General features: G+C 41.4%; 1 protein-coding gene across 2 annotated transcripts in view; it reads left to right on the top strand.

Annotated features, from left to right (window-relative positions):
• The window catches only part of PIEZO2 (piezo type mechanosensitive ion channel component 2), a 470,115-nt gene that overhangs the window by 348,003 nt on the left and 109,721 nt on the right, over positions 1-12,391 (top strand). For both annotated transcript variants that reach the window (XM_047090354.1, XM_047090353.1), the window contains exons 12-15: positions 1,795-1,943; positions 5,150-5,380; positions 9,400-9,523; positions 10,827-11,110. In XM_047090354.1, coding sequence (XP_046946310.1) covers positions 1,795-1,943; positions 5,150-5,380; positions 9,400-9,523; positions 10,827-11,110 — 788 coding nt within the window. The remainder of the gene's footprint in view (positions 1-1,794; positions 1,944-5,149; positions 5,381-9,399; positions 9,524-10,826; positions 11,111-12,391) is intronic.

Raw genomic sequence — 12,391 nt, 5'->3', positions numbered from 1 at the left:
CCCAGCAGCCCACACATACCCCCAGCCCTAGATGGCACCTGCCGTCTCCACAGAGCCCCAGACTCTATGGGTTAATTACCCATTTCTGCTTCCTACTTGCAAGTGTTTTAGTTTGCAGTTCACTTACTGAATATCTCAAGAAAATCCAGTACTTTCTGCAATGTGGTCTTCAGTGCTTTGGCATCAGAATCACACGGGGCAGGCCGAGAGCCAGCATTTGTGACTTTTAAAGTCTGGGACGCTCAGGTCACAGCCAGATACACTTCTCTTTACACATAGCTAACGTAAAAAGAGATGAATACAATTTTGGCTGCTGACAAGGCACACTCACACATACATCATAAGTTGAACTTTCAAAGGTAACATAAAAGCTGGACAGTTATTTTTAAATTTGAATATATATATGCAGACAGTGTTACAAGCAGAGAGGTAATGCCACGAGCTGTAAAATCCATCAGATTCCGTTTCTTCATCACTGTGTCCAATCTGTGGCCTTCCCCTTATAATCCTCAGCCCCCACAGTGGAAGGGTGGAAGGCAGCAGGCTTCTGCAGGAGGAAATACCAGCCCCTCGCTTAGAGACTCACTTCTGGAGCCTGCACAAGGTGCTGTGCATGGCCACTGGTTCTTCACTGGTTTCTGTTTCCTTGGCATGGTGTAGAGCGACTCCCTGGTGTGACCCAGTTATACGTAGCCCATTTAATTTAAACAGGAGGACAGAAGGGATGTGGCACTCATTACTTCATCTTTGAATTCAAATTAGTTTTCCTGACAAGTAGGGGAGGATCTTGAGAAGAAATCCTTCTTTAAGTGCTATGCCCATATTTTCCGATTGCTGGTCCTCTTCTCCTCAGCCCTCCACACTTTCTCTTGCTTTTTAAGATGATCTTTCATCCTTAGTGTGACTTTTCTGCCTTGGCATAACCTAGGAAACCATGGGCCACTGAGCTCACGCTGGCAACGTGGTTGGATGGTTGGTTGGCTGGCTGGTTGGTTTTCTGCACCTTCATTCTATCCATACTCTAGATACTGCTTGTATTAATTATCTATTGCTGAATAACAAATTATGGCCAAACCTAAGGGCTTAAAATGTTTAGTGTCATAGTTGCTGTAGGGCAGGAATCGGGTGTGACTAGGATGGGCTTCTCTGACTCAAGGTCTCTGATAATGTTGTAGATAAGCTGCTGGCTCGGGCTGTGGTCTCATCTGAAGGCTCACCTGAGGAGAATCTACTTTCACATCTACCCATGTAGTTGTTGACTGACCTCAAGTTCTTGCTGACTGCTGGCCAGAGGCACCAGTTCCCGGTCACCCGGGCCTCTTCTTAGGGCAGTGTACAACATGGCAGCTGGCTTCTCTCAGAATGAATGAGAAATGAGAGAAAGTGCCCAGGTGCCTAAGGCAAGGCCATAGTCTTTTTAAACTTAATCCTAGAAGTCATATTCCATCCCTCCTACTTTTTAGAAGCTCATCAAAGGTCCCACCCACACTCAAGGGACAAGGACTACACAAGGGCATGAAGACCAGGAGGTAGAGATTATTAGGGACCATCTTTGAGGCTGCTTTCCATTCCTCTCAAATTGAAATTTTCTTTCCGGGATTTCTGAGTGCTGGGTTCCATTACGCTGGCCAGGCCATTCTGTTTGAATTTGAAGGGCTTTGTCAGTTGGAAAGAATCTCTGAAGTCTTAAATAAAAGTCTCTGTTAAAACCATATATGTGGTGCAGCAGTTGGGACCCTTATCCAGAATTCACATATTAGCATAAATAGTTACATAATTTTTTTCTCCATCTAGAAAAGAAAGAGGAAGAAGGGGAGGAGAAGGAAGACTTTGAGGAGGAAAGGAGCCATGAGGAGAAACGAAGTGTTAAAGTTCATGCCATGGTCTCTGTGTTCCAGTTTATTATGAAACAAAGTTACATCTGTGCCCTTATTGCCATGATGGTATGTATGAAATGGGACAGTGGCATGCTCAAGAAATGCCCCACCATCCTCTCGTGACTGGCACAAATACCTAATCGTTCCAATATCTTGGCAGAGAAGGGTTGGGTATTTATTTTTCCCAGCATCTTTATACTACAGATTTCAAAAATCAGGTTTTGGGGCACATGGGTGGCTCAGTCAGTTGAGTGTCTGACTTCGGTTCATGTCATGATCTCCCAGTTTGTGAGTTCAAGCCCCACGTCAGACTCTCTGCTGTCAGAGTAGAGCCTGCTTCGGATCCTCTGTCCCCCTCTCTTTCTGCCCCTCCCCTGCTTGCTTGCATACTCTCTCTCTCAAATAAATAAATAAACATTAAAAAAATCAGGTTCTGGGACGCCTGGGTAGCTCAGTCGGTTAAGCGTCCAACTTAAGCTCAGGTCATGATCTCACAGTCCATGAGTTCAAGCCCCGTGTCAGGCTCAGTGCTGACAGCTCAGAGCCTGGAGCCTGCTTTGGATTCTGTGTCTCCCTCTCTCTCTGCCCCTCCCCTGCTCATGCTCTGTCTCTCCCGGTCTCAAAAATAAACAAAAACATTAAAAAAAATTTTTTTAAGTCAGGTTCTGTTCTATTTAACCTCCTTTTAAATATTAATGCATTTCTCTCAAATTAGCCTTACAAGTGAGACGGTTGCCTGTTTTGCCAGTTTAAAAGGATCTATTGGGTAGTTTTTCTATGTGACGCTGAAGGTGTTCAAGATTGTCCATAAACTGCTTTTATTTTCTTCACATGGGAGAATTACATTCACATCTTATCTTAAATTTCAGTGAAACTGTAGTCCATCTTAGCTGCAATAAATTTTTACTGATATGAACATCCAGCAGCCAGAGTTCCCAAGAGCTTTTCCGATTTTCAGTGCTCAGTTGATGCATGTTTGTACTCACTTCTAGGTACATCTTCCATCCCCAGCATCACAGTTTCAGAAATCCTCATCCTCATCCTCATCCTCATTATCATCATCATCACCATCATCCTTTGGCCTAGAGAGAGGGGCTATAAGAAAGTCTAACTTGTCCCCTTCCTAAAAACAAACTTTTATGGGAAATCTGATTTATTTTTGAGACACCTAACACTTACCTAACACAAGACTCTTCTACATTTTGTAGTCAATGGTGAGATCCCATGAACACCTTTAATGATAATAGAATGAAGATATTCTATACCTCTGAGGGGGGGGCGGGAAATGCCTGAACCCGGTTTCTCCAGGCCTCCCCTCAAGATGAACCAAATGAACCAACCTGTGTGTCCAATCAACTTCAGCTTCTAGTAAGGACAGCGGTACATCTGAGAGAGGGGTGGCAGAAAGAAAGCTCCTTGAAATGAAAGATGGCTCAGGGGTGCCTGGGTGGCTCAGTTGGTTGGGCACCCAACCTCACGGTCCGTGGGTTTGAACCCTGTGGCAGGCTCTGTGCTAAAAGAAATGAAAGATAGCTCGTTAGGTGATTGCAAACTCTTCTTTAATGTAAATTCTGTGCTCTTGGGTGCTTTCTGGCATTTTCGACATGTCATCCTCTAAACTGTAGCAAAATTCCAAATTCAAACTATTAAATGTAAATGCAACTTACAATTCTGATTCAGAACTCAAAAGAGTATATTCCTTTCTTCTCTCTTTCTAAAAACAAGTCTGGTCTTTTTTTTTTTTTTTGTAAAGCAATAGAGCTTAAAAAGGAACCCCAAAAACCTTGATTGCACATTTTGCTACTTAGTATAAAAAAGAATCTATTGTAAAAACAACTTAAGAGAGCAGATCCTTCATTAAAGACATGCCCCTGTCTGGTGCCATATTCATTGTTTTAACGGAGCCATCATATTAATGTTTTAAAAGAGCCTGCCTTCCATGGAAGTGTCCCATGTGACAGACTTTTAATCACAGACAGAAAAAGTAGTCCTGAGGAGCCAAGTCTATTAGAATGGTACTTGTATTTATTCAAAAATATAAAGTCGGAATACAGTAAACTGTCAGACAATCTGGAAACTGAACATAATGCAGAAGCATCCCAAATACCACAACATAAAGTCATATGTCACTTAGGCACTACACAGGAAAGAGGTTTAAAAAAATCCTCATAACTTGTTTTTCTTCTTCTTCCACCCCCACCTTCCCAAGAATAGGGTGCAGGGGAACAGACTTGCTGGAATTGTAATATCTGCGGAGATGATTTTCCTGGGTCACACCCAAACGAATGGCCATTACATCTGTATTTCGTACCGGGATAAATGAATTAAATACACTACTTAATGCAAGTGCATTAACTGTTACCTACCTAACCTTTGATAAACAGTATTTCCAAGAAATAATATTTTCATGAAAATAATTCAGACTTGCTAATAGTTAGCAGTCACTCACCTAATTTCAATAAAAGCAACTTTAATTTCCAGTTTATGTTTATCATGTGTTTCAACCAACAATTTTAAATAAATTTTAAGTAAGTTCACCACTTAAAAAGCTAGCTCTCCTATAGGACAAACTTGCAAATTGCCGAGAGGAAATAATATGAGGAAATTTTTATGGCCACGTTTCCTTGGCACTCTTAAATAACTCTCCAGTCTAGTTTGGAAAAAGAAGGGATAGATCACTTACAGTTGCTTTTAATACTGCAAAGTAGGGTGTACCTTTGTATCTTTGTACCTAAAGTGAAAAATATTTAGAAGGAAGACCCGCCATACATTTGCCGTTGGCTCTGTTCCCTGCAGGAAGTTAAAAAATAATGCTCTTCTCAGCAAGATCAGTCTTTCTCTTCAGTTCTCTCCCTATGCCCCAGGTTGGGGTATCTCTCCATGATTTCACCACTGTCTCCTCTCCTAAGTTTGAATATTATTGACTTTTTCCTTTTAGATAACTTTTTTTTTAATTTTTTTTAACATTTATTCATTTTTGAGAAAGAGAGAGAGACAGTGCATGAGGGGGGAGGGGCAGAGAGAGAGAGAGAGAGAGAGAGAGAGGGAGACACAGAATCTGAAGCAGGCTCCAGGCTCTGAGCTGTCAGCACAGAGCCCAACATGGGGCTCGAACCCGCAAACCGTGAGATCACGACCTGAACAGAAGGCTGACGCTTAACTGACTGAGCCACCTAAATGCCCCTCCTTTTAGATAACTGTTAACGTACCAGAGCGGGGGACTATACAGTGTAGTGACCATCATTGTGTTTCCTCTTCCTTTCACCCTCAAGGCTTGGAGCATCACCTATCACAGCTGGTTGACTTTTGTGTTGTTGATTTGGTCATGCACCCTTTGGATGATTCGCAACAGAAGAAAATATGCCATGATCAGCTCTCCTTTCATGGTCGTCTATGGAAATCTGTTGCTGATATTACAGTATATATGGAGTTTTGAACTTCCTGAAATTAAAAAGGTCCCAGGATTTTTAGAAAAGAAAGAGCCAGGAGAACTTGCCTCAAAGGTAAGTGAATGGGAAAATAAGAAAACAAAACATTGAAACCAATCCACAATAATCATAATAAGCATATCCAGGCACAGACTTACAAAGGTAGGTTCCAAATATTCAGTGCTTTACAAAAATGAGTACGTTAAAAGCTCTAAGAAATAACTCATATTCCTTAGAGGTCTCTATAATTTAAATGTGAATAAATATTACACCATGCTTTTAGATTTTATTTAAAATAACAGTGCTTTCCACTGGAAGGAAAAATATAGGCTGTTACATTTTAATGTCAATTACAGTGTGGTAGAAATTAGAGGGGGAAACAGGAAAATACAGTGTAAAATGTATCAAAGGGTTAGGAGACTTTGATCTCAGTTTGCAAAGCAGGCTGAACACATTGCTATTACAGATAATCACCGATTATTCATAAAAACCTTTTTTCTTCAATTATGTCTTAAAAACACTATAGCAGCAAAAATTAAATAGGACACTTATTTTTTTCTTTCTGTGGATTACATGATGTGCCTTCATTTGTAGTGAGAAAGCTCATGATCTGTCACTACTCATTATTTTCATGCCCCATTTTAATAGTTTTCACTTCAGAAGATTATAAATTGCCCCAAACTTTGTTTTGTGACCACTGGCAGACTCTAAACACATTCCATTTGTGTCGATGACTTTGCAGTAAGACGGTGAAAGCAGTCCTGGGTAATTCATGTAATTACTCCATGAGCCTTGAAATCTTTCTCCTCTAGGCAGAGAATTAGTTTCTGCCTAGAGGGACATTAATTTACATTGCATGAAATCCACCGTTCCTGAGAGCAACCACCTTTTTTACAGGTTACCAGACACCAGACAGCCCATAGCCAAAGCAACCAGGCATCAACAGGGTGTTAGGAGACACCAAAGATTGGTTCTCATAACAGATTTTTGGGTGAAGGCTATTGGGGTAAGGGAGAAACTCCTAACAGGTGAATTCTAAAGAGTTAGAAGTTAGATCATAATCCCCTGTGTTCATGGACCATGGCCAGTTCATTTATTGATTCATTCATTCATATAAAACTCCCATGCCCACCCTACTCCACTTTCTCTCTCAAACCCCACTCCACGATGACAGTCCCACAGCGTATTCCCATTCACAGGTCACTTCTGCCTCCCACTCTTCCCTCTCATTCTCTCCTTCCCTGGACTTCCTCTTAAACACACACACACACACACACACACACACACACAACTGATACGTTCGTCTTTTTTTTTTAATAAGAGAAATTTGAAATCTCATCTTGTGACTGTGCAAATCTGTGTCATCCTGGCTCAGAATATTGGGGAGGCATCTGAAAATGTATGCCACCTAACTGGCTGAACTACTTCTTGCCCAAAATCAATAGCTCTTGGGGGGCACCTGGATGGCTCAGTCAGTTGAGTGTCTGACTTTGGCTCAGGTCACGATCTCAGGGTTTGTGGGTTCGAGCCCTGTGTCAGGCTCTCTGCTGTCAGCACAGAGCCTGCTTTGGATCTTCTCTCTCTCTTTCTCTGTCTCTCTCTCTCTCTCTCTCTAGGCCCCTCTCCCACTTGCACTCTCCTCTCTCTCAAAATAATAAATATTAAAATTTTTTAAATCAACAGTCCTTGGGATGGGGGGACATTTGGGGGAAATAAATTTATTACTTGTAAGAAAAAAGGCAGTGTTATTCTGGGGAAAGCAGGGTCTGCATTTATATTTTAATGTACTCAGGAGCTAAAAAGAAAACAAGTTTTGTCATAGATAAAAACATAACCTTGGGGCGCCTGGGTGGCGCAGTCGGTTAAGCGTCCGACTTCAGCCAGGTCACGATCTCGCGGTCCGGGAGTTCGAGCCCCGCGTCAGGCTCTGGGCTGATGGCTCAGAGCCTGGAGCCTGTTTCCGATTCTGTGTCTCCCTCTCTCTCTGCCCCTCCCCCGTTCATGCTCTGTCTCTCTCTGTCCCAAAAATAAATAAACGTTGAAAAAAATAAAAAAAAATAAAAAAACATAACCCAAGATCATAAAATCTCTATCACGGTGACATATGTCAGAGCACATTATTAAACACAGTGTTTTCAAAGTACTGAGTGGATCATGGAAATCGAGAGAAAGAAAGAATATGGCCTGGATCCTCAGAAGTCTGACCACTTTGGGGGAGCCAGACTCAGCTACCTCATAGTATCTATCAGCTGCTAAAATGTCTTCCACATCCGTCAACCGTGCCTTCCAAGCCTGTCCTGTAACTCACCTAGGAAAAATGGCCCACCTGCCCTCAAGTATCCCTAGACTGTTACACATATGCATTCGAGAAACAGACTTCTTTCCCAAATTGCAGTTACAGTTCAATGGCTTGTGACTTCCAGAAGTGTTCTTGACTACAGTTCTTGAAATGGTCCTTGACTTTCTCAGGCCCTAAACATGTTGTCCAGGACTTCCTGGGATTGGTTTATGTTGAAGGCAAATGAAAAGTGGATATTTAGGGATAGTTAAGTGGGCAGTTAGTCAAAGTAAAAAAGGACCCATTCATTTGCCGATTTATGTTTTCATTTCTTTGGCAAATATTTATTAAAATCCTACTATAAACCACAATGAGATACTACGTCACACACCAGGAAGGCTAGAATAAAAAAAAAAAGCAGACAATGATAAGTATTAACAAGGAAATAGAGAAACTGAAGCCCCATACACCACTGAAGGAGGGGGAGCATATAAAATGCTGCAGCCATTTTGGAAAACAGTCTCTCAGTTCCTCAATAGGTTAAACATAGAATTACCATAAGACCTAGCAATTCCACTCCTAGATATTATACCCAAGAGAACCAAAAGCCTATGTCCACACAAAAACTTGCACCTGAATGTCATGGCAGTGTTATTCTTAATAGCCCCCAAGCGGGCAACACCTAACTGCCCATCAACTGAGAAATAAAATGTTGTCTATCCATCCACACAATGGACTATTATTCAGTAATAAAGAGAAATGAGGTACCAATACAGGCTACAACATGAATATGCCTTGAAAACATCATGCGAAATAAAAGAAGCCACTTATAGAAGAATGCTTATTATTAATTCCATTTATATAAGATGCCCGGATTAGGAAGTGTATGGAGACAGGAAGTAACGAACTATAGAAATGATCCCTGAAAGTATAGATTTTGGATACAGGAAGTAAATTGATGGTTGGCTAGGGCTGAGGTGGGGAGGGACGGGGTGACTGCCATGGGTCTTCTTTTGGGGCGATGAAAATATCCTACAATGGATCGCGGTGATGGTTGCACAACTCCGTGAATTTACTAAAAACCACTCAGTTGCACATTCTAAATGGGTGAATTGTATGGCATGTAAATTACATTTCAATGAAGCTAGTACAAGAAAAGAAACTGCTCTGTGCCAGGTCCCATATTCTCTGAAGAACGGAGCTTCCCTAAAGCGTCAGCTATTTTTTTCCTAGCCCTCCATAAAATATTAATGTGCAAGCATGGACACTTAGAACAATTCTTCCTTCAGCTCTAGGAGCTGAATGGGATGTTAAAGGGCTCTGTTCTCCAGGATGCAATGTACATTTTCCCATCTGTGGAATTCTTCATAACAAGGAACACTGCAGAGTCCAGGAGTATTGTGGAAGAAACATGTCTTCCTTCCTCTTACAATTGTGCTGATGTCACCATCAGGACAGGAAATCGAGGACTAGGGAGTGGTCCTATCGAGGACTGGTCTCCAGGGAGACCAATTGCCAAAGCTGATTTCCAGCCCAGATGGAAGCGGTTTGGACTGTCCAGACATCTCCCCCTGGGCCTGTGCACACTGCCGAATGGACTCCTGGCCCTCGACACGCTTGCTCGTGTCTTCAGCAAAGGGGATTTAAAAGCCAGTGACTTTCAGGTGAAAGCAAGTGGGTGCCCGACTCTGTGTCAGATAGAAAGGCTTATTTATTGTGTTCCCACTGAGAAGTGGGCAAACTGTTGTATATGCTGAAATGCATGTATGCTTGGGACGGTGGCTTAATTCTCGTTTTGCTCATTCTCTGCTTTCAGATACTTTTCACCATTACTTTTTGGCTACTGCTGAGGCAGCACCTCACGGAGCAAAAAGCTCTTCAAGAAAAGGAATCTCTTTTATCTGAGGTCAAAATCAGAAGTCAGGAAAATGAAGGAAAAGGTAAATTAGCGTGACCAGAGATTTTCGTGCTCCGCTGAATTACAGAGAAAGAGCACCCAAAACGCATCAGAAAGCCTCTGTGCTTCAGACCAGATAAAAGCCAAACATTAACCTGGAGCAGTAGACAACACTATGAGCCCACAAGGAGCTTTAGAAAATGTGCTGTCGTTTGATCCTCACAAAATGGATTCCCACTTAAGGGAAGAAGAAACAGGTTCAGAGAAGTTAAATGGTTATCCATGGTCACACTTTTCGAGCCGTGAAACAATCAGAACTAGAAATTGATATACTAGTTTGGGTTTGTGTTGTTATGTACAGGGGACCCCTTACTCACAGAGACCATGTTCCAAGACCCCAGTGGATGCCTGACACTGTGGATAGTACTGAACCCTAAATAGGCCGTTTCCTACGCACACATACCTATGATAAAGTTTAATTTATAAATTAAGCACAGTAAGACATGGACGACTAATAAGATAGGACAATTATAGTAAGAAAGGGTAATAAAAGTTATGTGAATGTGGTCTCTCTCTCGAAATATCTTATGCTGTACTCACCCTTTTGGTGATGTCGTGAGATGATACAATACTAATGTGATGAGACAGAGGTGAATGACGTAGGCATGTGACATGGCATTAGGCTAGTATTGTCCTGCTGATGATACGTCAGGAGGTGCATCATCTGCTTCTGGGCTGTGGTTGACCTCGGGTAACTGAAATGGTGGAAAGTGAAACCATGGAACAGAGTTGGGGAGGGGGGACCACTGTAGTTACTTTTCTAGATCTTGCAGTTCTTCTTTTTTTTAATTTATTGTTTTTAATTATTTTAGAGAAAAGGAGAGCCCAAGTGGGAGAGGGGCAGAGAGAGAGGGAAACAGAATCCGAAGCAGTCTTGACATTGTCAGCACAAAGCCCAGCCCAGGGCTCCAACTCATGAATTGGAGTGAGATCATGACCTAAGCCGAAGTCAGATGCTCAACCGACTGAACCACTCAGATGCCCCTAGATTCTGCCATTCTTAAATCTGTCCTTGGATGTCGGAAATCAAATTAGGTGTTATAAACAGATTAGCATAAAGTATTACCAGGTTTATTTCTTTGAAATTATATTTCACAAAGGCTATGAAAATTGATTATGATTAGTCATAAATGCTGCCTTGTTTACTAGAACAGTCTGAAATCATTCAAATCATAGAGTAACACATAAAACCATGTGCTTCTAAGTCCCACATATGACACCCAGTCAGAGTGTGGCTCCGGGCAGGGAACCAGCTAAATGTAACAGCAAAATCTTCTGTTTTAAAGATGATGAGCAAGAGCTACAAATGGAAGGAGAGGCTGAGGAGAAGGAGGGAGAGGAAGCAAAGGAAGAAAAGCAAGAGAGAAGGAAAGAAGAAGAAGAAGAAATGGAAGAAGATGACAACCAGGACATCATGAAAGTGCTGGGCAATTTGGTGGTGGCCATGTTCATCAAGTATTGGATCTACGTGTGTGGAGGAATGTTCTTCTTCGTCAGCTTCGAGGGTAAAATTGTGATGTACAAAATCATCTACATGGTGCTGTTTCTGTTCTGTGTGGCCTTGTATCAGGTAGGTAAATGATTGTCTTCTATTTTTCCGATCCTTGTGGCAGCCCCAGAAATATATGTGAGCTTCCTTTGACAAGATCCTAAATTAATATAATGCCGTGAACCTATTATATAAAGTGATCAATGTGATTCAAACATTACATATTAAGAAGGCCTAAAATGGGAAATGACTATCTTCAGCTTGTTCATTGTTTTAAAATTTGGGGTTCCTAAAAAGTAAAAAAATATTCATGAGTTTTTCAAAAATTCTTGGAAAAAAAAAAAAGCCTGTATAATTAAATTAATTTTTGAATAATAGTTTAAGAACAGTGGCTGGAAAATCTAAAGTACTGGTTGATTCTCAGTTCACTTATTCTTCAGAGTTTAGAATCAGAAAACTGTGTATGTAAACATATATGCATGTTGTATCAACTATTTTAATATTTTATTAATTAGAATATATAAAAGATTCTACTAAAACAATTAGCCTCTCCACAAATTCAGTCTTAACTTCTAGAGAAATTTTAACTCAGTGATAAAAACAGGTGCCATAGGACCATCTGGGTGGCTGAGTCAGTTGAGTGTCTGTCTCTTGGTTTCAGCTCAGGCTGTGATTCCAGGGGCATGAGATCGAGCCCCGCATCAAGCTCTGCACTAAGCGTGGAGCCTGCTTGAGATTCTCTCTCTCTTCCTCTGCCTCTCTCCCACACTCACACTGTGTCTCTCTCTCGCTCTCTCTAAAAGAAAAAAAAAAGAAAAACACGTGCAACAGTACACTAATCTTGCAGGCAGCCAAGCAAATAAAGCAACTGAAATAAGCAAGAAGAATTCACTGATAGAGATTAAAATCGCTCAACCGAAATTGATAAAAATTTTGAAATATCTTTGAAATTCAGGGTAGGGAGGCACCTAGGTGGCTCAGTTGGTTGAGCATCTGACTCTTGATCTCAGTTCAGATCTTGATCTCAGGGTGGTGAGTTCAAGCCCCACATTGGGTTCCACAGTGAGTATGAAGCCTACTTAAAAAAAAAATCAGGGTAGATGTTCTCAGATGGAAATACACAGGCTTTTGGTAAAGAGGTGGTAAACCTCTCTTTACTGGCTTCACATTTTTCTCATATAGTACCACCTAGAATTTCAAAATTGGCACAATTTTCTCTCAGTGATAACTGCCGTGATGGCAACATCTTCCATACTAATGCTTGAATGCCTTTTATAAACTAGGTACCGTGCCAAGAGCCTTATAAATATTCTGATTTCTCCCTCTTAACAGCACTCCAAATAGGCACTTAGGGAGTAAGAA

The sequence above is a fragment of the Lynx rufus genome, unplaced genomic scaffold (assembly GCF_022079265.1).
Source record: "Lynx rufus isolate CCGP_SWC_20201006 ecotype Redwood Valley unplaced genomic scaffold, mLynRuf1.p SCAF_29, whole genome shotgun sequence".
Taxonomy (NCBI): Eukaryota; Metazoa; Chordata; class Mammalia; order Carnivora; family Felidae; genus Lynx; species Lynx rufus.
This window is presented reverse-complemented; position numbering and strand designations above follow the sequence as displayed.